The 26075-nt window shown below is 41.4% G+C and overlaps 1 protein-coding gene across 3 annotated transcripts in view; it reads right to left on the bottom strand.

Moving 5' to 3' along the window:
- The window catches only part of bcl11aa (BCL11 transcription factor A a), a 50917-nt gene extending 27510 nt beyond the window's left edge, over positions 1-23407 (bottom strand). The window contains exons 1-2 of one of the 3 annotated variants that reach the window (XM_058056007.1): positions 23042-23407; positions 20212-20664 (exon numbers count right to left, since the gene is read on the bottom strand). In XM_058056007.1, coding sequence (XP_057911990.1) covers positions 20212-20664; positions 23042-23096 — 508 coding nt within the window. In that variant the 5' untranslated portion in view covers positions 23097-23407. Of the gene's footprint in view, positions 1-1536; positions 6179-20211; positions 20665-23041 lie in introns of those variants that run through there. The other 2 variants (XM_058056016.1, XM_058056026.1) reach the window with 2 other exon arrangements.
- Positions 23408-26075: the final 2668 nt, after the last annotated feature.

Here is a 26075-nt window from a genome sequence, read left to right as displayed (position 1 = left end):
GCTGAGCGGATAAAAGCAAATATCTGATATAGTTGTATTTCTTAAGAAAAAGATTGAGGCTAAAAGCGTTGAGGGAAACCAAAGAGCGGAAACACACAAACACACGGTTTCATAAGAAGAGGCACACAATCACAAACACACACATAGCCTCCGGGCTGTTGTCCTCCAAATTTAGGTCAGAGTGAATCTAACAGTTACACACACACCCCAGGAGGCGCTCCTCACCTGCAAAGAGGCCAGTTTGGACACAGTGTCAAAGATTAAACCTGTTTTATCTCAGAGACGAGAGCCTGCTTGGGGGAGAGTGAGTAAGAGGGTGCGTCGCTCAGTCCTTTAAACCAGGAGGCAGAGGGTCACCGGGGAATACACTTTTCTTCGGATACACACACACACACACACTTACACACACTTACACACACAGCTGGCCCTCTCTGTGTGCGCGGTCAAGTAGAAAGGTGGATCTGTGTCAGGTAGCAAGGGTATTTACTGCTACTGAGACAAGCGGGTCGAGGAAACACAAACACAGCAAAGGGGTGGGGGTGAGGGGGGTAAGGAGAGTTACCAAGAGGCTGAAAAAAGGAGACAAAACAAGAAGGAACTGAAACAGAACCATGAGGGAAACAGCATGGTCTGAGACCTTGGCGGTCATCAGATGTGGTCCCAGGTCGTTGAAAGCAAGCCGAAAGAACTTGTTGTCAGAGACATCAAGGAACTGGACCAATATTAAATATGATCATCAAAAGACTACTTCATATTCAGCAATAATGAGTAATGCTTTGCCACTTCCTGCTTTCAATTTCATGGTTTTACTCAATCATTGCTTTTCCAAAATACATGAATTTATAAATCTAATATGACCTACAATACATATATTTGTTGACACAAATACCTTCCTTTCACATAGGAAGTGTACAAAATGTAAAATACATGAAAGCAAGCCGGAAGAACAAGCATCTATTTAAGATGATAACTTGTTGTCAGAGACATCAAGGAACTGGACCGATATTAAATATGATCATCAAAAGACACAACTACTTCATATTCAGCAATACAGTAATCCTTTGCCACTTCCTGCTTTCAATTTCATGGTTTTACTCAGTCATTGCTTTTCCAAAATACATGAATTTATAAATCTAATATGACCTATAATACATATATTTGTCGACACAAATACCTTCCTTTCACATGGGAAGTGTACAAAATGTAAAATACATAAATTATCCTTTGTCCAACTTCTTTTCAGACCTCTGCAAATGTAACCTTAATGTAACACGTACATCATACCATACCAAAGCATTATAATTGCACTGTTTTGAACATGGACTACCACCACCAAAGTCATGGAAGGCCACCTGAAGCAACAATCAACTCAATGAAGGACTGTCTTAAGGACTTAGTTGCCCACCTCCACAAACAACACACCCACTTTGCCTGTCCTCAAACTATAAAAAAAAACTTTTGTGAATTATAACTGACGGGATTATTAAAAAAAACAAAAAAAAAACGTGTTCCAGTAGTGAAGATTTCCTCACTCACCATCTGTCATCTTCACGTATACCAGTCAAACAGCAAAGTCCCAACCCTGGAGGCGGCTGGAATGTCTTCAGTCAGCACTAAACAAAGTTCATAAGCGACTGACAAAAGCATCCGAAAGATAAACTGATGACTGAATGTTAACACACGTGTTCGTCTTACTCGGCTAAGGGATTACCAAGCGAGACACTGAGGTGCGGACAGAGCAAGAGAGAGAGAGAGAGACGGACGGCCCTGGCAACGTGAGATAAAAGATGAGCATTAAGATAATGTATTGTTTGCCTAAATAAAGCATTCCGAGTGTAAAAAATCACTAAATGATCACTAAAATCGTGAAATCGGAAAATCGTGAAATCGCCAGAACAACAGGCTTTTATTGCATCTTAGAATGAGCTCACACCAGGCAGAATAGTCCATAACAAGGAACACTGTTGCGGCACGTAACTCATGCTGAGGTAAAACATTACCTCACTTCCTGTCCACAACACCAAAACACATTTGTAAAACAAACACAAGCATGAGTATTATTTATGTTTCATTCATCCATTCATTTTCATATTTTCTCTAGTTTTATATCTACTATATTGTGTAAATGTGACTATAGGGCTGTTATATCTTGAATCGTGAAAAGGTTTTCTATGGTCCAATTACAACAATATTCAATTTACTGTATCAATCACATAATATCTCTCACAGTCGGGTCTCGAACCAATTAACCACAATAAACGAGGGATTACTGTAATACACAATGCTTGCCTATATCGACTATATCGACTTGTGCTCACGTCTCTGCAAGGTTTGAGGATTGTTTTATCTATAAGTTAAAAGTTAGCACTTTTGTGCCATTCAAGGATCGCCAAGTAAAGTAAAGCATCTTAAAAATTGACAAAAAAAACATCAGTGAGGAATAAAGAAATAAAAAAGTAAAAATCGAAAAAAAAATCAGCAAGGATCCACTGTAATATATTAATTAAATATATTTCAATTATCCTGACTGATACTGACCTGGATGAAAATATAATGGCATACCTGAAGAAAAGATGCCATCGAGGCATTAAAGTGTTTCTCCTTTTTGGTGCACAGTGTAAAAGCGGAAAGGAGAGCAAGGGACCACAGGTGCTTGGGTGAATCCGATAGACATCCGTAATTTATCATTCATAGGCCAGTGATGGCAGGCCTAGCCAAAATATGGCCTGGTAAACACAAGCCATAGATCATTCACAGCCACAGACAACTCAGACATTCCCAGAATCTGATAAATACACACACACACACACACACATGCATAAAAATGTATCTTGAAGACAGATGCCTTTATGCGTACACGGGGCTGGACATGGGTCATGTCACAACATGTCTCTTTCTGCATGGTGAAGACATCTTCTGCTTTCCTTCAATTCACTTTATCTTTGTCTGTCTTTTGACTGCCTCTTGGAGTTTATACCTTAATCATGAGCATTTCTAGCCGAATACCCAGCACCCGTTTATTAAAGAAAGAAATACATTTGTCCTTTAACCCTATGTAGGACAAAAATATATATTTCCCTTGAAGAGCTAAAGCTTCACATTGGGATTTTAACCATTAGCCACGTTTACATGAGTTTTTCTCTTTCCGAATGGATTTTTTCCGAATCACCTTTCCGAAAGCAATGGTATACATGGAAAAGAATAATCCAATCGTGTGTCTACATGTGCCGCTATAATCAACCAGAATAGTCAATGGGGCATGCCCAGTAAATTGTAAACACCAACATCACGTGATACGGACTTCCTCAACTTTTTCTTTCACTTGTTGGAATAACTCCGTATTGCCAGTTTTTCCTTCGTCCAGTCTTGAAATTTAGTTTGAATCAAAAACAAACTTTCCGCAGCAGTCCAGTGCCGATTGCTCGCCTCCATTTTTTTTAATCGAAGAACGTCTCAAGATGCGTCTTACGTCATATCTCAGAACGCACCCGGGAACAGGAAAAGATAAAGTTCAATCTTGCTAATATTTTATAATTAAGCTCGGCACATGTTTTATATAGATATGTATTTTCTTTTTTAATAAAACCGGACTTGTGAATGGCGTATAGAAGGGTTTAGATTTTGTTCCACAGATGGCGCTAATGCACACCAAAGCTGCTTGCTAACCGCCAATAAACAACAGAAGAAGAAAAACACCACAAAGAAGAACGCAGTCTGACAATTTTTCCGATTGAGCCGGTACAAGATACCTCAATCGGATTGGGGAAAGGAATATTCCACCCCTGGGAATCCGATTATATATTCATTCGGATTGACACTTTCCTTTCGGAATGAGGTGTACACAAAGGTTACATTCTTTCCGTTTGAGCAAATAACCCAAATGGAATTAGAATATTTGGGTCCATGTATACGTGGCTAATGTGATGCATTAGCACCATCCTTCTTTCAGGCTAAAGACAATGAATAGAAAGTAGACGACCCTCTAACGCCGAAATAAGCCTACCTCGCCTAAATGTGGAGGATCTCTAAACAGTAAATCCAAGCTTTAGAGGTCTCTATCGCAGTATCATCAATGCTGGCCTGCATCTGCCAGAAGAAGCTGGGAGCTGATTTTTGTGTTTACACAAGATTAGAGAGCAGGAACGGAAGAAGGTGGTGGATATGCTAGCTTCAAGCCGAGCAGCTCCGCTTTTTCACATTCAGCCAACAACGCACAAACTTGGGACTACAGGGCGAAGTGAAGGAAAGCCATAGGAGGTAGAAACAATACGAGCCTGTAAACCTCTGTGTGTGTCTACTGACTAGGGAGGGAGCGTCCAAAGTGCGGTCTGAGGGCCATCTGTGGTCAGTGACGGTTCTTTAATTGTAAATTCCTCCATCCATCCATTTTCTATACCGCTTATCCTCACTGTATGTGTGCTGGAGCCTATCCCAGCTGTCTTTGTCGTCAATGTTGTTTCCACAGTATCTCTTGTGAACATAGAGTATTGCAGGTGTCAACACGGCCAGGTTAGGGTTCATGTTACATGCTGTAAAGTCTTACAATGCAACTTAAGTCTACTTACCACCTGTCCTGTCATATGGCACTCACAACGACACACGGTACACAAGCATGAATGACCGTTCATAAACAACACAACAACCCATGATGAAAGTTACAATTGTGGCTGAACATAACACATGTTCAGATCGTCATAGTTTGCATGCACTTCCTCTAACGTCATCGTTGGCCAAACTCTGGGCCTGTCCACACAGAAACATTTTCAGCATTTTTCAAACATTTTTCACTTCCACATGGCTCAGATGTTTTGGACGTACAAGTCTGGCTCTCAGAGTGGATAACTCTTTGAATTGCCTCTGTGTGGATAAGAAACAATTACATCACTACAGTAATCCCTCATTTATCACGGTTAATTGTTCCACACCTGACCGTGATAAGTGAGTCTCTGCAAAAGTAGGATTCTTCATTTGTAAAGGCAATATTTTTGTAGTTAGTGCATAGAAAACCTGTTTAAAACATGATTAATATTATTAGAGCTCCGTAGGCATGAAATAACACCCCTATAGTCACCTTCACGCTCTTATTATCCAATATAGCAGATTTAATAGGTGAAAATAAGACATAAATAAGACTTGTACTGATGTAAATGTGTCCCAATGGTGCAGACAATACAAGATGTTGAGGGTTCAAGTTTGAGTTTTAGCTCGGCATGGGTTTACGACCACAAGAGTAGATCATTTGAGATCATTCAAAGCTGCAATTAAAGCCTGTTGTTGTTCCTGCGAAAACGTTTGGTGCTTGTGTGTCTCACAACACCCAGCGTTCTTCTGAATGCCCTATATTTGTATTTTGCTTAATTTAGTCATTTTTATGCTTGAAAATGCTTCATTTAGTCAAAAGAAACATGTCCAATTTGTAGACCTAAGTAGTCACAGCCGCAGGAGAATGCGTTGTTGGGTGCCGTGGAGACAGGGATCTATGCTAGGTAATACTGTTAAAAAAAACAACACACACAAACTCAAAAATGCACAGGGGAATCACTCAAACGAGACCAAGTAAAAGATGTGACACCTATTATTATGGTGGAGAGATCATAACAATGATAAATAAATACGCCTGATAAATATATACTTTACTAGTCAAAATACAGAAATAGAAAAACCTTCATACTGGTAACGCCATCAGAATAATGAAGTATTAGGCTGGACCAGTGCCAACCACTCTTCTTCTAAATATAAAAAGCCAGCAATAAACACACTGGTAATTTTGCAATGACTTTGCTAAGGTGACACATTTGTTGTTCAGGTAATGAGCAGCTAAATAAATTAAATAGTAGTATTGATTTAGATCAATCATCATATATCATATGGAGCATATTATCATTCATCATGATGTGATAATATAATATCAATATCTCCCATTCATGCTGTGATTACAAGAAAATAATTGTCAAGTAATTCATAATATGTTGAATAAACAGAATTTTAAATAGCAATAACGGAGACAAAAATGGCGATGGCAAATGCATGTACGTACGCCAGACAATACAAATGAGAAACAATGAAGCACTACAGCAAGTGTGTGTAAAGGTGTATGAGGGGGGTGTACACACACACACACACACACACACACACACACTGGTCTCATCAAACAGTTGGACGTAGGCCAAGTTCATCTGTTAATGGACAGCCGTCGTCAGGGCTGAGCCCTCCCCCACAACCCCTATCCATCTATATCCATATCCCGCCCCCCCCGCCAAGGCACAGCAGGCCTCAAGGCACTCCACCCCTATGCGCTCTTTCTTCCTCATCCCTCAATCCTGCTTTTTCCACCTTTTTTTTCCTCACTTCAATCCCCCCCTCTGTCTCTCATCACCTAACTTTGTCTACCAGCATTTCCTTTGTATGGCAAAGATAAATGTGTGTGTGTGTGTGTGTGTGTGTGTGTGTGTGTGTGTGTGTGTGTGTGTGTGTGTGTGTGTGTGTGTGTGTGTGTGCGTGTGTGTGTGTACACATGTGGGTTCCTTTGGCTGTCAGCAGACAGTTCATGTTCACACTTAATTAATCAGGAATTAAGTCATGGCGGTAATAAATACATTTCAGGACAATAAAAAATATTTAAAGCCGTATGGTGTGTGTGTATGTGTGTGTGTGTGTGTACATGTGTGTGTGTATGTAGTCCAATGGCTAACAAAAGAAGGAACAAAAATGATGTACTGTAGGACAAAAGAGATGAGAAAAAGCGATGGGGAAAAAAGGAAGAGGTTGTTAAAAAATAGCTGAGGGATTTTTCGTCCCTGCTGTGTACACCATTTCAACTTTTCCTGTGAATGAATTTCTCAAAATATTTCACTTATTTATTTATTTATTTTTTTGCCGCAGGCCAATAAAAAAAGCCCACAGATGGGTCGGACTTTGGACATCCCTGGTGTACATTATTTTTAGGCAAGGACTCATTTTATAACTCAACTGCAGCAGTGCTCTCATTCTAGAGCTGCAACAGTTAATCAATTAATCATTTAATAATTGATTAATTAATCAAAAACCTACTATTGTTGTGTTTTAGACAAAATAAGATACACATACGTATGTGCTTTGACTTTGGAAAACAGTCATGGACATTTTTGGTTCTGTTTGTGTTTGCCCAACAGATTACTCGATTAATCCAAACAACAAGCTTCAGATTAATCGACTAAGAGTTGCAGCCATTTCTCAGTCCATATAAAACCTTAGTGACCCTCCTATTTTCACCAGGAATCTACCTTTCTTTCTCCGTTTTAATAGTGTCCCTTATTAGTCTCGTAATTTATATCCCGTTCTGCCACATAGCTTCCGTGACACTCTACAAGATTCTGCCAATATTCAGGGTGCTAGTGGAAAATCTGGTGCATGACCAGAATTTCTCTTATTTTCCCGGAAAACTCCCTCATTTTCCAATGCAAATATAACAAGCCTTTTGTTTCAATGCCAGTCAAAAAGTATTCCATCCATGGAATCAGTCACTGTCATAATCTGTTGATGGTCAACCTATTTATACAACAGCAAGCACAACTTCCCAGACACTGGCCAGTTTTCGGTCTCATTGGGATTTAGGTCAGGTGAGGAAGGGGGGGAGTACTGTCATAATTATTTCACCATTAAGGCCTTAAAGGTGGAAGAATAATGACACGGCTAACCATGCAGTCTTGTTCGGTGTTGGCGGGCTTTCAGCCATGACTATGAGCACCGAGCACCTTGTACTTCAGCGTACTCGAAAAGGTTACAGTTCTGGAATATGACAACACGAGAGGATAATCCTTTCCTGCTTGCTTCATTTTTTTCTCAGCCACTTCTCGGCATCCTGTTGTCTCTTTTCAACAAATATCCAAGCAAGAGTCCAACATCAGAGACAATCAAAGGAAGACTAGGGCTGCAAAAAACATTATTTTCTTAGTCGATTAATCTGAAGCTTATTTGGATTAATCGAATAATCAATTTGGACTAAAGTAGCACTGTTCTGCAACATGTCAGAAAAATGTCCATTACTGTTTTCCAAAGTCAAAGCTGATGTGTGTGAATATCTTCAATTTGTCTAAAACACAATTAGATAGCTGATTAATCATTGATTAATTGTTGCTATGCTATAATATTAGTCTTTTTGGACTATTTTGCCTGAGGAAAAGAAGATGCCTAATAACTATACACCTCCTTACACACATCACCAACTATGCTTTAATCCAAAAAGCATTTTATTTGAAGTAGAGTTGGAAAATATGCATCAAAAATTCAGATTTACTCAAAATACTCGCCCAATAATTGGGAAAACGGTGAAAATACACGGCAACACACACACACACACATGTCTCACTGCATTGTTTATTTAACAAGAAAGGTGATGTGCTTATTTTAAGTGGAAGTAATATGCGTACATATTTTCCTTCCTTTTTCAGAAAGATGTTAAACTGCATGCTTTTGAAATTTGAATTTGGCTTTATTTAAAAAAAAAAAAACATCAGAAAAAATTGTCGAACCTATAGCTATAGTGCTGGAAAAAAACATGGCTGATATTCCCTCCAGCAAATTTGACTGTTGTACCAAAAAAAAATGCTAATAAAATATCTTTATTTAGTTTTAAGTTGTTTTTTTTAAAACCTTGCAAGCACATTACTATTATTGCCCCCCTATGGACCACACACACATCAGAAATCCGTGTGAAAATGATACACACATCCATGCAGGAACGCCCACAGGGGAAACAGATTGAAAAATGGCTAAAAAGTACATTTTAGCCGTTCCATTTTGGGGGGATAAATTATCCATTAGATTTCATCATATCTTACAGGGCAATTACATCAAGAAAATGATAGCGGGCATGGGATCAATTATTCATGCTCTTGGCCTAAGACCAATCACCGGGCATACACACACACACACACACACACACACGTGAGAAAATGGCCCATCAGTTCATCTGACTACCGAAAAAAGTTCATTTGCTTAATAATTTACCTGTACTCTGGATACAGTTTCCCAGCTGAATATTAAACACTTTGAAGTGAGTTAGATCAGCCACAGGTATTTACGGTATGCGAGGTGGGTGTGTGAAGGGGGCAAAAAGAGACCTCAGGAAACAGAGTCTCCGTGGATACGCCGCCTCAAAACACGCACATACTGTAAACACACACACGTGGGTCATTCTCCTGAAAGGGCTACCAAAAGCGTGATAGAGCAAGCAAAAATGAAAGTTGTTATTTTCTAACCAATTTGCATATGAAGTTTGTGAAGAAAAACTTATCACATATCACCAAAGAATATCATATTTGGTTGAATTTCATGGCAGCAGGGCACAAAATGCTGTCATTTATTTATATATTATATTTATGCTTGCGTTTGAATAAATTAGTTTTAAATCAAATGTTTAAAAATAATAATAATTTTGACATTTCTTCATGTGCCTCACTCTTTGTGCATACACACAAACAGTAAGGCAAAAATGATTTACTACAATTTCAACAACTCTATTTTTAGTACAATTTATGACGGTGAGGCTTTTTTTTACAGATTAACATCGTTGGTGTTGTTGTGCTGACCGGGACATGACGTAATGGCTTTATGTGCTACACGGAAAAAAAAAGCTAATTGATGGACCCTGCTGCATCCACAATGTGTTGATGCAGTCGTCAGCTCATTTGCATATAGTCTTCTTCAATTCAATTTGTGTGCACAGGACGATGTTTATATTAACGTGGCATAAGGTTTTGGGTCCAGGAAATGCATTTGCATGTCACAAAATAGCGAAATAGCGATGGATTAGACAAGAAGAAAGCCTTTGATACTGTTTCTCCTGATTTCTCAGTTTTTTTGCAGTATATTTTTGATATGGTTATAACTTCAAATTCACTGTGCATCATGACCCTCGAAATGACGCCGGTACCCTTTCAAGAGCCTCACCCACATATTTGCTCCTTGGACGACTTATGTACACCCACCTTACAAAAAATACAAAATGGTTGATTCCACCTGGCAGGACTGGTGAAGAGTAAAGGTTGCCTTTACAGCCTCGTGCTTTACAAAGTAAAGAACTTTCCACAAGAGAAAGGAAGAATCTGTCGTACATTACCGTTCAGTCGCAACTGTTTAAAATAACCGCTGGGAAGGAAATCATAATAATTGTGTTCTGATGTACTTGGGGCGTCATTAATGGGCCTGCCTATTCATATACAATACTTAAAACAACAAAATTCACAAACCATAGTAAAACAACTCTCATCCATCCATTTTCCATGCTGCTTCGTAAAATAAGTCAAGGATAGAATATTTAAAAAAAATGCATTTTTATCATAAACAAACAATAAATTATTCAAACCTGCAATGAAGGATTGTTCTTCAGGTTATCAAGTCTGGTGCTTGTGTGTCTCCAACATTACAGTAACAATACTGACACCGAGTGACCAGTATAGAATACTACATATCATCTTGAATGCGTCTTCTCAGTGCATTATATTTATATTTATATTTATATTTCATGTAGCTGTTTTTATGCTAGAAAATGCTTCATTTAGGAAAGAGCAGTCAAAATCCTGCGGGTATGTCTTTGGAAATATTTGATATTATTAATTTCAGACAAATTACTCCATAATTTCCATCTCTAATTCACACATTTGAGGAATTACAATAATAAACACAAATACTGTATATAAATTGCAATACAATTTGTCCAGCAAGTTTTTTATCATAAACAAAATAATCAAATTAAAGCAGTAAATAAAACCGTTTTTCTAAAGTCATTAAAAGTCCAACGTACATACGGGGGTCGGTATTTGGAGCCCCACCCCTGATTGTATACACACTGGGAAGAAGTGTAACTAGAACGTAGGGATGGCAAGATGAAGCAACAAAGAAAAGTTCATGATTCGGGCTTGATTTGATTTTTGATTTTATTTTATTGACTGTTTTTAAGGATTATACCCGTAAGCTACGTGTATATATTCGCTCATTAATAACCGCACATCAACATTTACAGAAAAAAAACAACCGGGATTTGCAAAATTGAGTAAAAAAGCGAGCTCGTTGAAATGTTTATGGAAAAAAAGTAAAAAAAGACAGCTGACATGTAAAATGAATGGGCTGACAGAGAGAGAGCGAGAGCGAGATGGGCATTGAGAAATCATTTTACCATGTCAGCTGACCCATATAGGACCCAGCCAGATGGTTTGTTGTCTATATTTTGTGTGTATGTGAGTGTGTGTGTGTGTGTGTGTAAGACAAGCGCTGTAATGAGGGAACAGGCGAGACATCATGTAAATTAAATACGTCCAATCTCTGGCTCTGCTCTAAATCATCACAATTAAAAATAATGCAACTTTCATTTATATTAGCCTACAAAAAAAAAAAAAACACATCCATGGCTTTCTCACACACATCTTACCCTAGGCACAAAAATACACAACACACACACAAGCATGAAAACACCCCCTGACATGCGGGCTCTGACAAGCGTGGCTGATGTGCACGGCGAATGCGCATGGTAATAGGCCAATCAAAAATGCAAAACAATTGGCAATTACTGTGAGGAACTAATGGTCATTAGAATTTACAACTAGGTAATGAACTAAAGTCTGCCCACTGCATGCATATTCATAAAGCTATTTGAGCTTTGAAGATTAAAGTAGCGCTTAAAATTCAAATGAGCGTCCGCAAATTATCTGGAAAAGTCAGTGCTGCTGCTGGTGGCAGTTTGTGTATGTGTGTATGTGTGCGTTTCGGGGGCGGGGGGGTAGGGTCCCTTATGCATATGTGTTTATGAGTGGAAAAAAAAAAACCCTGTCATTTGCCGATGCTTATGACACGGTGCCAGTTTGTACATTTTTATATTATCGGTGGATTTCCACGAATAAATATCACAACGGAACTGCTATGCTCTCGCTGCTTCACATGTGATGGGAATATTGACTGGTCTTACTGGAAATGTTGGTTGACGTTTCACAATTCAGTTCTCTATCAAAAACACTCCTCTTGTTGACTAGCTATTTAACTCCCTGTGTCATTGCAGTGAACAGTGGCGACTGAAGCAACATCCAGATTGTCACTGTTTCCAAAATATAATACTTAATAAATCATCCTGTTTCATAGTTGAATATAGCCTTTTATTAGTCAGGAAATATGCATATTCAAGATTTTTATGACTTAATTAAGTATTTTCAAGCCTAAAAATAGAAGCCATTATGTAGTATTCCAGGTTTGTATTATCTCAAGGCTGCATGGTGGTTGAGTGGTTAGCGTACAAGCCTCACAGCTAGGAGACCTGAGTTCAATTCCGCCCTCGGCCATCTCTGTGTGGAGTTTTCTCCGAGGACTCCGGTTTCCTCCCACATTCCAAAAACATGCTAGGTTAGTTAGCGACTCCAAATTGTCCATAGGTATGAATGTGAGTGTGAATGGTTGTTTGTCTATATGTGCCCTGTGATTGGCTGGCCACCAGTCCAGGGTGTACCCCGCCTCTCGCCCGAAGACAGCTGGGATAGGCTCCAGCACCCTCGTGAGGATAAGCGTTAGAAAATGAATGAATGAATGAATGTTATGTTTCTAACAATGTTAGAAACTTGATTTAGAAAATCATAAACTGTAAGTACTTTGCTGTAAGTACAAAAATATTCTTTTTACAAATAAGGAATCCTACTTCACTTATCGCAGAACAAATTAACTGTGATAAATGAGGGATTGCTGTGGATAACAGTTTATAATAATGTACCCAATTTCACAATCTGTAATGATAACTCGTAAAAATTAGTAAATCAATAGTAAATTAACTAGTAAATCATAGAAATCATATCCAGATTGTTGCGGTGAGTTGCTGCAAACGATCTTTTCATTTCCGTGTACAAACCATTAAAAAAAAAAAACAGTAACAGAAGTTTCCAAACTTCTAAACTTTGCAATGAGGGTCGAACATGCGTCTAAGTCAGGGGTGGGCAAACTACGGCCCGGGGGCCACATCCGGCCCACCAAGTGTTTGAATACGGCCCGCCCAATCTTTCAAAAGTATTTAATTTAAACTTAACATACAACCTGGCTTCATGGCCTGAGCCAACCTTTTGATGGTTGTATCAATTTCGTTGTTTGACATGGTCTGTTGTTTACAAAGTGCTCCTGAAAAAAGAGACACAAGCACATAATAATAATAAAAATAAAAATAATTATTATTATATTATTATTATAACTATTATGATTATTATATTTATTATATTAATGCTAATTATTATATTAATTATATATAATAATATTGTTATATTTGCATATTTTACATAATAATAATATAATAATTATTCTTTTTATTTTATTTTAATTATTATAATATGTTATTATTTTTAAAATATTTAAATATAAATATAAAATAATAAATAATAAATAATAATAGCAGATTGCATGACAATTTTACAGATACAATAATACCAGGTGGACTGTTACGTGTAAAATATATAGTCTGCCCCCCTCCCCCGGAAATTTTGTTATATCAATGCGGCCCGCGAGTCAAAAAGTTTGCCCACCCCTGGTCTAAGTCGATATTGTTATGGCGCTGTAAAGATGGATCCGACTTTTTATGGCAATTTACGCACTTTTCATTTACCGCTGAGAAGGACGTGGAGTGCAGATGGGAAGATGGGAGACCAACAGAACACACGCACGATGCCACAGTAAAAGATCAAACCCAACTCACTCTGTCTCACAAGGTGTGTCCGCGTCATTTATACAGGTCAGTAAACGCATCACTCTCATATACACACACACACATTCAATCTCGCAAAGGATCTGCTGTGTTCATATTGACAATCATACACACTCTGGTATTCAGACAGCGTGGGTCATAATAAGGGAGGCGTTGATAAGTGCATGTGTGTGCGTGTGCACGAGTGCTCTGTAATCCAGTGGCATATATAAATAAACTTTGTAGCGTATAAACACTTTTATGAAGCCTTCAAGATAATAAGAGAGTAACATGTGCAACCCGTGAGCAGTCTGAGTGTGCGGAGTGTGTATATATATATGAGTGTGTGTGTGTGTGTGTGAGTGTGGAAATAAACACACCCAGTGAGCAGCAAGTGAGCCAAAAACAGACGCTTTTCCCTCTCGCCACGAGGAGTAAATGTAGCGTGGACACCGAATTGCTTAGATAAACACAAAGGAATCAGATCAATAAACAATCCTCATCAGTGCAATGCCGAGTAGCGTGCTGGAGTAGTCGCAGACGCCAGGGTAAATACCGCCGACTAGCATCATATCTATCTGTGTTTGTCATTGTTTTATATGCGGGAGGTCTGCTGTGGTCCACCAACCGCTCTCCATCTGTGGTATGTCGTCTCAGGGATCAGCTGTCAATCAAAGAGTGCGGCGATGTCATTCTTTTCAGACTTTTTTTATTGCTACTATGTGTTTTTTTTGTCTTCGGATTTTATTACGGATTACTTGTCACAGATGGAGCGAACATGGCTGCAAACGATGTCATCACCTTGTTTTAAGCGTCACCTCGGAATACTGTTAATACTTCAAAGAGCTTATAATATCACATATGCATTCATATAATCGCCCAGGAGTTGTGGGCAGCAACCCTGTAGCACCCAGATCTTCTCTCGGTACTATGATCAATGTGAAGGTTGACATAGTGGAAGGAACGAACATTCAAACGCCACACAGAAAAGGTCCGAAAGTTGTGTCTTGGAGTAAAACGTAATCCCTTGCTCCAGACCCGACCATAATAAAGTCTGATTACCGTATTTTCCGGACTATAAGTCGCACTTTTTTTCATAGGTTGGCTGTTCCTGCGACTTATACTCCAGAGCGACTTATGATTGAAAAAACTGTTAATGTTACATAAACACCGGACGCCTTTTCTGTTTATGTTTATTTTTTGTGTAGCTGAATAAGCATTGTGTTAGCATATCTTACACCTATTCAGCCTGTTCTCTATTCTTTTATTGTTAGAACTTGCCTTCCAAGAGGACGTAATGTCTGTTTTGGTCAAGTAGTTTTGAAAATAAATTACCCGCAAAAAATGTGACTTATACTCCAGTATATATAGAGTTATACTCCTTCTGTATGTTATTTTTCTACCTTATTATGCATTACAGGCCTTGTGCGACTTATATTCCGGAGCGATTTATAGTCCAGAAAATACGGTACTTCTTTATAAATAGAATATTTTTATAGTTACAACACAACTTTTTAACATTATTACATATATATTATTATTATTATTATTATTTAACTCTTTTTTGAACTCTTTTTGAAGCCTTCAAGACATAAAATAACAACCCTATAGTCGCCTTTACACTCCAAAACAACAAAATACAACATTTAATACATAAATAAAACCAAGCTAAAGCTAAAAGGTAGCCTGTCTTCGGGATTATTGTGCCTGTTGTGAGATCAATCATTCAAACCTGCAATGAAGGATTGTTCTTCAGGCTATCAAGTCTGGTGCTTGTGTGTCTCCAACATTACAGTAACAATACTAACACCGAGTGACCAGTATAGAATACTACATATCATCTTTGAATGCATTATATTTATATTTCATGTAGCCGTTTTTATGCTAGAAAATGCGTCATTTAGGAAAGAGCAGTCAAAATCCTGGGGGTATGTCTTTGGAAATATGGCTTAGTTATTACATTTTTTTGAAAATTTTGCTATTATTAATTTCAGACAAATTACTCCATAATGCCCATCTCTAATTCATACATTTGAGGAATTACAATGATAAACACAAATACTGTATATAATGTATATAAATTGCAATACAATTTGTCCATGTGTTGCCCTCACCAGCAAGTTGCTGCTTTTTCCGTCGTACCTTTCAACCTTCCCACCGGGAAACTCCCATATTTCTCCCTTCTCTCCCCATCACCCTCGCATTTGAATAGTTTTCTGTGAATTTCATTAAAACAATATCCTCCACGGCACCGCAGGTGACAGTGATGATCGTACCCACGTCTGAGCCACAGCAATCTGCGAGGGCATCTTTCGGGAATTTCCCGGAAAATGCCAATGTTATTTTCAAATGCAAATATGCATTCAGTTTGTATGTGTCACATTTCATGCATTCTATATTTCCAGCTCATTCCAAGCCCTTTCACAGTTTGTCCGTCACCACACGAGAAGATTCAAGCTCCAAAAGGCTGCACTTGAGCCCGCTAATAAATCTTATGTTAGAAAAGAACGAAACAGCGGCCAACAATAGATTAGTGATGGCAGCCTGTGTGTGAAATCTCTTTGTAGGCTCGCCGCGGCGTGAGAGACGCACACCAAACACAAGCAAAGGGCTTCATTTTCCGTCTGCAGTGCAGGATTTACATCAAGTGCTTGTCGCAAGGAGGGGAGAGATGAAGGCGCGAGTCAAAAAACAAAATGAAATGAAGAAAAACAAAAAAGTAAGAGTCAGGGCAGACGAGGGGAGAGAGAGGGCGAGAAAGAGAGAGAGAGAGAGGAATGAGGTTGAGAATAAGATCTGACATCAAGCAAGAAAATAAATGGGCCTTGGAGATGAACTAATATGTATTGAGGTGAGCTGCATTAGCTTTGATGATGAGATAATTACTAAACAATAAATCACACGCAACAATTATCATGTTGGCGGGATTGGAATGGGAATAAGTTATCAGTGTCATGCTAATGGATTTCATTGATAGTTTGAAGAGGGTCTCGCTACATTTTGGAGTTCATCTGTGCAAGCACTAATAATGTCTGCGCTAATGAGCTAATATTGATAGGGTAGCGCAGTTTGTCAGCCGATAACGTGATTGGTCAACGGGATGAACGGTTGTTTCTTCTGGCTCCATTTCAGCTCATTAACACGCGTCGTTACTGAGGAATGCTTTTATTTATCTTATTAGGACTACAATCATATTCATACGAATCAATCCATGATATTCAATTATCAAACAAAGAATTTTATAATCGATCAAAGTCATGCTGAGGTGAGATGTGGTCATTCACACACACACACACACACATACACACACATGCAAAGCCCTTTCTTTTGAGACATTAGTAATGCTTTTTTTGAATGAACTGCGCCTGAGGGATTATAATCACAATTTTCATCTCAGTCAGGGATTAATAGAATAAATGGGCAAGAGAGAGTGCATAATGTGTGTGTGTGTGAGGGGGGGGTGATAGGGAGGTATGCTGTTTTTTGCATCACTGATCACTGATTTGCTTATACAGTTCACACACACACAGACGCACAAGCAATGTATCCTCTCCACGGCCGCAGCTCTTTGATATGCAAATAGCGGCGGCCAAGCACGAGTTGGACGCTTTGTGCTCTTCAGAGCGTTGCAGCTGGAGCATCATTGTCGCACTCTGACCACAGATACACATTTCACAACAAGCAGCCGGAGAGCCATCACATCACACGCACAGACTCGGAACACAAAAACATGCTCCAAAAAAATGCAAGTCTAAGCTTTAATAATGGATCGCATTTCCAGGAATGACTGCAGACATTTTTAAATGATTACGACAATAAATCATAATATGTGATATTTGGGCTAGGGCTGCAGCTAACGGTTGTTTTCTTGGTCAATTCATCTTTCGATTAATCGAGGAATTGGTTAGGCCAGAGGGGGGGGGGAAACTTTCCGACTGGGGGCCACATAGTTTTCCTTGTTAGAGCGTGCCAAGGGCCAATAAAAAAACAGCTGTGGGCTGCAAATGGCCCCGGGGCCTCACTTTGGACAACCCTGGGTGAGGCACTAGACTTATGGTTGGGAACGTTTGAACAACCATGAAAGCCTCATATTTTAAAATGCATTTCCATGAGAGTTATATCATATTTTTCAACATTTAATACAACTAAAGTAAAGAAGCAAGAGCAACAATTTTTTAATATGTTGAATTAAATAAATGAATTTAGTTTTTTAATAACAATGTTATATTGAAGCTATCCAAAAATAAATAAATGTGACTTGTGGTGCAAGTGAATGGTTTCCCTTCTTCTTGTTGACTCAGGTAGGCTAACGCACTATTCAGTAATAATAAAGTTTTGGTGTCCGACCCAGAAAATATCCAAATTGGCATTGGCGATGGCCACCCACATTATGGTAGGTAGACAATGGATGGATGGATTAAAATGCATAAGAAAGTTTTACATTTTTAATGTTTTTTGTTTTTTTTTAAATAAATGTCAGATTAGGCCATATCCCATAGATTCCCTGGTTTGGTAGCGGAAAAGACACAAAAATGTTCCCAAAGTCAAGCTACGAGTGTGATGTGTTTTTGCCTAAAACACAAAAATACATCTGTTTTCATGGATGACTAAGAAAAAGAAAAATATTCACATATTAGAGGCTGAAATTGGGGAATATTTACATTTTTACATCAACAAAGACTGACTCGAATCCCAAAATAGTTTGTTGCCTGATTGTTGCAGCTGTAAAACTGACACATTTTCGTACAAAAAGTGCTATATTTTAAATAGTCACCCATAACACTAAAAAGATGTGTTTGAGCAATATAGACTTCATTTATTGTCTGAGTGGCTTGATTTGCTGTAAGAAGAAATATAATGAGTAGAGATGCGGCTTGAACACAACAAGTCAGCATGAATAAATAAGCGCCCCCTCTCTTCATTGCTTTGTCATTAGGAATGTTGGGCGGCCCTAATCAAGGCTGAAGCTACAGCAGGATTTTTTCGGTGACATATTTACTTCGCCGTGACAGTTTGGGGTCAATTAGGATGAAAGCGACGGGGCAGGAAGGGGAACACTGGCTTTTATTATAAGAGTAGATGTGTTCTTCTTCTTTTTTTTTTTTTTTTAATATCGAACATGCGGTGGAGATTTGTTGCATAAAATACAAAATATTTTCTGCAGTCCAACACAGTTATCCTGTTTTCTTCAGCCGTTTGAGTGTACAGCTGTTCATACCAGGACGTTCCCACACACACCGCTATTGAAGCAGGCAGACACCGGCATTATGATGTAAATGTCTCTAATAACCCAGTTGAGCTGGTGAGTGTGTGTGCATGTGTGCATGTGTGTGTGTGTGTGTGTGTGTGTGTGTGTGTGTGTGTGTGTGTGTGAAAATATACACACCCAAGACACACCCTCTTTCACTCAGACATAGATTTACCAAGATGCAGAAGAGGTCAGAGGTGAAACGCGCGACTTGTCTGTCAATAATTTTCCTCCTTTGCGTTCAACTCAGCTGCTTTGTGGTTTTATTTCCACACAAACACACACACAAACACGCACACGCCAAAAGGACTAAATGGGACACAAACTGGAGCACTTAGGAGTCCTGAGACGCACTCAAAGAGCAAAATGATAACGTGCGTGTTTTTATTGTGTCTTTCCACTGCTCTATTTCATCTGCATCCTCTTTCTGCACGGGCTCATTTGGTACAGACAGGCGGCTGCTAAAAACTGCTGCTAATTAAAATGCACAGGGAGGAAAAGATGGCAGCGCAACAAATAATTAGTGGTGTTAAGATGCTTTATATAAGTGACTTTTCCTCTCGGAGCACAATGAAGGCTGGCTTTTCCCTTGCCGTTCTTGCTTGGGATTTGATTGACTGGCAAGGAAAAGATACGAGTGAGAACAAATCTATTTTACCTACGAGGTTTGGTACGCAGCAGAAGAAGGAGACGTTTAAAGCCGTAAAAGGGGAGCGGCGGGCTGCATTTAGTTGGGTAAGATGTGGCGATGGAAGAAGGGAAACCACACCAAGCGGACACATCTGCTCGGGCCACATAAAAGAGAAGCGATCACACACACACACACACTTTATAAAAGAACACACACTCTGCGCGCCCAAACTCAGGAAGAGGCTGCACTACTCTGAAGGAGTCGTAAATACACACTTAAACGTGCGCAAACACACTGACCAGGAGGCCCACAAACGCATCGGGGTGATCATGTGACAAGACAGAAGCACATTGTTCCCGGTGTCGCTCCTAACCCTCATCTGCAGAAAAGCAAGACTTCAGGCCTGTTTGGGCTTGTCTCCTTAACACCACAGTTAGGTGAAGCAACGCTACAACACACACACACACATCAGGAAATATGTTGGCGTCCATTCAGAATTCAAACCTGAGTTGTGTTCCTCATTGATACCCATAAAGCTAAACTAAGTGTCCACTACAAAGGCCTCACAAAAGCTGCTTCCTATTCCGTGGCACCGCGTGCAAACCCAGCGAGTGGTGATGCATCATGGGAGGTGTGACAGCAAGTTACCTGGGAGAAGCTCCTGTTTGGGGCAGATTCCCCGAGGCGACGAGAAACGGTCATCGTCGTCGTCTGCCAGCGTGGCCTGGATGCCAACTTCCACGGGCCTCCGGCTGCGCAGAGAGCTCAAAGCGGGCGACGGGGTCAAGGCCAGGCCCGGGGACGGGGAGGGGGGCTTGTCCAGCCCTCGGCCCACGGCCAGACAGGGTGGCCCGTGGCATCGCTTCCTCTTGTGCTCGATAAAGAGCAGGATGTCCGCCAGGGGGAAGGTGGCCTGGCACTGTCCGCAGGTCAGAAGGTCCTGCTCCGGCGAGGGGTGGGGGTCGTGACCCAGCCGGGACAGCCGGCCTGCGGTTGAGCCCGGGCGGTGCCCGTTGAGGCTGCCGCTCTCCTCCGAGTGCTCCGAGCAGCGCTCCGACAGCTCCTCCGATGAGACGACTGCCGTGGATAGAGGATCGGCTGCTGGAAAGGAAGAGAAAGGGCAAAGAAAGAGAAATAGGAGTGGGAGGAATGAGGCAGAGTGAGTAAAAGGGAGGAAATTAGAAGGTGAGTCTTACTCTCAGAAAATGGAGTGTAATGTTCATACGTGTAATCTTCTTCTGTCCCATAATGAACGACTAAACAGTCTTAAAAGATGCTCAGTTTATCATATCTGCATTGGTTGCATTGCATACAGTTGATGTACCAATAATAGCGAATTGATGCTTATTTGCATTTTGCCAGAAAAAGCATAACAAACACGTTAGAGGTGTGTACAAAGTGTGTGTCGGGGCACTGCGCCTTACACAAAACGCGTCATTCAACTCCATTTCTCGCCCAGATAGACACCAGACTACTTTTAAGAAGGCTTTTGTCAAACGTGCACCGTCCTGCAACGGGGGAGACGTGTGCAAACACAGCGGCTGCCTGAATTCAAGACGCATCCTTTAGTGTCCTTCTTTTAAAGGAGATCTTCCAGTGGAAGGTGAGGAGTGTGACGCTGGATAACGCATGTCGACCTTCTTTACTCGGCCGCCCAATTTCACATTTTAATGAACTTGAAACCACTGAGGATCAAAAAATAGATTTTAATTTTCAACGTCTGGGTGAACGGTACAGATTTTGTCTGGATGGAGAGTGTGTGTAGGAATGCAGGCCTTCATGTGTGTGTGTGTGTGTGTTTTATGTTATGTGGACTTCATCCCCTCCAGGAATTATCACTTGAACGCTGCACTCCTGCACACATCTGCGCACAAACTGGGACATGAAGATAACATGATAAATTCAGCACTCCCTGCAACCCCCGGTATCATCCTCCGCCCTCCATCCCCTCAACCGTTTTGATTTAACTTTCAGGTTAGCAGCCTGGCGCCCGTTACTCAACTACATGAAGGAGCTTAGATGGCGACACAGACACAGAGGCAGGCCAGATGTAACAACACAAGCCGGACGTAAATCCATCATATTGGCCATTTTTAAAGTGTCCGGTTTACGTAATGTGTGTGAATACAACAGCAAGTGCACCACAGAGTATGCTGGTATTTGGAAATCAATACACAAGCAAAATAAAAGTATCTTGAAAAAGTAACTTTTTCAAATGATTTTTTTTTATTCTTACATAATACAGCAGTATATCCATATTTTTGCGTTCTTATGCTGTCAAAAATCCTATAATATATAATAACTTTAGCATCATGGTGTGTTTTAAATGGTAACCAATGCCAATGCATATTATCATGCATTCCTGTACTATGTTCAAAACAACATCTAAACATTATGATAGTGATGTGTGCAATGGTAATGGTGGTGGTAGTGGTGGTGGTGGGGGTGGGGGGGCTTCTAATGCCTCTACCCCTCACCCCCCCCAACTCAACCCCCCCCCTACACCAGTGAGTATGTAAAGGGACGACGGCAGTGAAAGTGATGAAGTTCAAGCTATGAGCAGGGTTTTTATGATCGTGCTCTGCCTCCTAGCGACAGTTTATCGCCATGGTGACTGTCACCCAGCTTGCACCCCCCCACCCCCACCCCCACCCCCCCACACGCCTCCACCAAAAAAAAACCTAACAGCTGAATGAGCGACAGCCAGTCAACAAGACAAAACATAATCAAGCACTGATGCGTAAAAATACCCAAAATATGTGTTTTTTTAATACTTCTTAGGAGAGCCGTTGACATACAACATGACTCGTAATAATTCTATAAGAAATTAATTTCCCCCCTCCCCACGTCATATATTACAATTAAATGCCCATTTAAGGCCATTAAAGACAACAAATTACCGCTGAAGTGGTCATGAGGTCGTCGTCGTGCGTAATAGAGGACTTGTATGTAAAACAGCTACTATATATATGACTTGTCTTCATTTGTTTTTGTACTAAAAAAGATACATATTGTAGGAAATACAAGCATGTTGCAGTCTTGGAACTCCAAGCGTGAAAGTCCCTCAACTAAATGTCAATATTATAATTTCAAAAGCTCAATTTCCACCTCCAATCAACGTTTATAATACATCATCCCAAAATAGAAAGAGTTACACGCACAGAAAATGTCACAGAGGAAGGGGATCCGTCCACCAAAGTGTGCATGCAAGAGAGTGCGCCGACTCCTGCGGGTCAGAGGCGCCGTGTGCGCGCCTCCGCTGACCGGACCCACCGTGGGGGCACCGGGGCAGGAAACAAACGTTATCGTGTTTGTGGCTCATACGCAACAAGAGCCACAAACTTGTTGTCGCTTTTTATGCGCGCTAATGTGTTGCACTTTCGGGTCCAGTTGGGTCCGAGCGGATACACCCCGGTGTCGGTGAGCTGAGCGAGGTGTTCAGTGCACGGACGTTTGTGTTTCTGGCTCTGGTACTTACGCGAGAAATCCCGTTTACTTAAGTGCTGAGGTTTGCCTTGCTTGCGGCGAGACATGGTGGCTGGCGGCGGCGCTCAGTGCGGATCACATCGGGGAAAGCCGGCGTTACGCATAGGAAACTCCGGTGGGACAAGAGAATGTCTTCATCCGGTGCCTTCGTCATCCACGAACAACAACAAAAATAATCATTTAGATCATGAAAAAAAAATTACAAATATAGCGAGGAGGCGAAGATGGATCGCGGGATCGCCTTCATGGCTTTTTTGAGAAAGAAGAGCGGAGAAAAGAGAGAGAGTGTGTGAGGATGGAGAGAGAGGAGAGAGGGGAGAGAGATGGAAAAAAAATGGCAAAAGCCCCCCTCCGCCGCCCCCCGCCCCCCCCCCCTACCACCGCCACCCCTCCCCTCAACCCCCCCACCCCCTCTGTGCTGTGCAAGTTCAAGTGCACGGACGTGACGTTCCCGGCGAACTTGAACGTCAGGCGGTGGACGGACACCCGACGCACAAAAACATGGGCAGGGCCGCGGCACCCGAGTGGGAGTGGGAGTGGGAGGAGGGACGCAATAACAACACCAATGGACGATCATTGAAGAGGGGAGGGGCAGGGCTGCACACGAGAAATAGACCCGGTGGAAGCCAATGGACACGGAGATCAGGGGGGCCGGACAAGACACACTTGGAAGGATGTGTGTGTGCGTGAGAGAGAGAGGGAGAGCGAGAGAGAGAGAGAGAGAGAGAGAGGGGAGAGATGTATAATGAAAGCAATATGCAGAGAGAGAGAGAGAGAGAGCGAAAGGGGGCGGGGGTGTGGGGGGACGTGGACGTGAAACAGGGCAAGAGGAGCCGCCGAGTGGGGCGGGAATGATACTCCCGCACATACTTTACGCACACATACCGAGTCCTCTGCGTGCGCGCGTCGTGCGCGTCTCGCTGGCACCGAACACTTGAAAAACTTAAAGAGTTGAGGCGAATGCGTAATGCCCCGAACATCCAAATCCACCAAGTTAACATTGGGTGGCTTTTTACGCATAATAATAAAATATAAATAGAATTACATTTCTATCAATCTTATCAGAAATATTCAAATTTCGCCATAGCTATAATTCATATATAGTTATAGTTGACTTATTATTGAGTTATTATGGCATCTCATGTATGGGTCATGTTCATAAATCACTTTTTGTTCACTTGTATGGACATGCCACATGGGCCAGTGTGTTGTGACGCGGTCAAGCTGGAAGAAGTTTCAGCTTTGCCTCAGGTTCGAGCTGGAACGGGGGAGGGTGCGTCGGTTGTGGGGGTGGTGAAGGGGAGAAGGAGGAGGAAGAGTGAAGAAGAAGAAGAAGAAGAAGAAGAGGAGGGGGAAGAGATTGTAAATACTCTTGTAATAAAAGGGGGTTTGGTAATATAAGACAGCAAAGGCGTACTCATGCAGCGTGCATCATCTAAGGAGACACTGGGCGGAAAGACACCGGTTCTTGCAGAGGAGCACACCGGGATGAGTGGCTCAGAAGCGGCGACTCAAGCCCGGAGAAGACGGAGCGATGGAGCGAGCCACGTCGGCGTTGGCGGAGGGAGCCTGGAGTGGCGCTCGCTTGTCAGAGCCGGAGATACGCGCACTGACCGAAGAGGACGCGCACTTAATACAGGGAGGGGTGGCTGGGGGGTGTTGGTGGTGTGGGGAGGCAGGCCAGAAGGATGGGGGGGTGGAGGAGGAGAGAGGGGGGCAGAGAAGGAGAGAGAGTCGCCAGAGGAGTGGAGGAGGAGGTTCAACGTCAAAGGGGGGAAAAATGCATGACCAGTGAGTGAAATATTTTGCAGGTTGGAACTTGCTTGCATGGCTTGCACGGGACGCAGGCGCGTGCATGCGCGTCCATATAGGTGTAACCGCGCGTTATGAAAAAGTGCATGATCTTTCTAACGCGTTCATGAACGCATCAGCTGGAAGATAAATTGCATTTATTCTCATTTGGCCGTATTTCTATGATTTCTATGATTTTTATGATTTATACGCCAGCAATAACCATACAGGCGATGTACTGGATCCACGTTCATTGCATTGAAACTATTGGAAGTGTATGAATCCGGATTTCAGTCATATTTGTTATTGATTTGGATTCTTTGGAGACTCTAAAATGCCCCCTTTCTATTTATCGTGCCGCTTTAAAATATTAGATTATTTCCTTTTTTAACAAGAAGGGCTCCGGTTTTTTTTTTACTTTTTAATATATATTTTATATATTTTTTAATTATTTTCATGAGCATAAAATGTGATATTTTGCTGCCATATCCACTTAAAGCCTTTCTTATAGGAGTTGCATTGGCTTTATCATATTTCCTAAATTGTCATGATTGTGTGTGTGTGGGGGGGGGGGGGGGGTTCTTTACACATTCAAACCCGTAAAGATGAGGGGGGGGCATACTTTTTAAGGACCCATCCTAATTGGTAGCCACGCTTAAAGGGGGCATCGTTTTTTCCACTGTCCAAATTCAACCGTGACCTCTCTATAGTTTAGTTTGTGTGTGTGTGTGTGTGTGTGTGGGTGGGGTGGGGGGTCTTTTTGCCTCCCTAAACACACGCACTCACGTGCACACGCTTTGGTCAAAGCATGCAAAGCTGGGAAGCAGGGAGCGCGCCCTGGGGTGTCTCTATATGCTGTATATGGAAACTGGAAGCTCGTCGCCAATCATAAATCAGACTTTGGAATACTGAGGCGCGCACGCTGCTGGTTGATGTCCGTGCATGATCCAGCTGTGCATGTGTGTGTGTATGTGTGTGTGTGTGTGTGTGTGTTTGTGGTGACGGTCACATGCGCGCCTTCCTCTGCATGCACGACAGCTCCGGGGAAAGTGAGTAACTGGGGGCGCATTTCAATATATGGAAATGACCAGGGGGCCCCTCATATAAATCAGCTCCTAGACACCCCACCCCCGTTCACCCCCGTCTTCTTCACACCTTCATTTCTCTTTCTTAGTCTCTCGGGTCGCTGCTTAGATTGTTTTTAAATCCTCCCCCCAAAATTCGCACGCTTTAAA

Source organism: Doryrhamphus excisus, chromosome 2 (assembly GCF_030265055.1).
Source record: "Doryrhamphus excisus isolate RoL2022-K1 chromosome 2, RoL_Dexc_1.0, whole genome shotgun sequence".
In the NCBI taxonomy this organism is placed as follows: domain Eukaryota; kingdom Metazoa; phylum Chordata; class Actinopteri; order Syngnathiformes; family Syngnathidae; genus Doryrhamphus; species Doryrhamphus excisus.
Note: the sequence above shows the minus strand (reverse complement) of the source record. Positions and strands in the feature narration are given on the sequence as shown.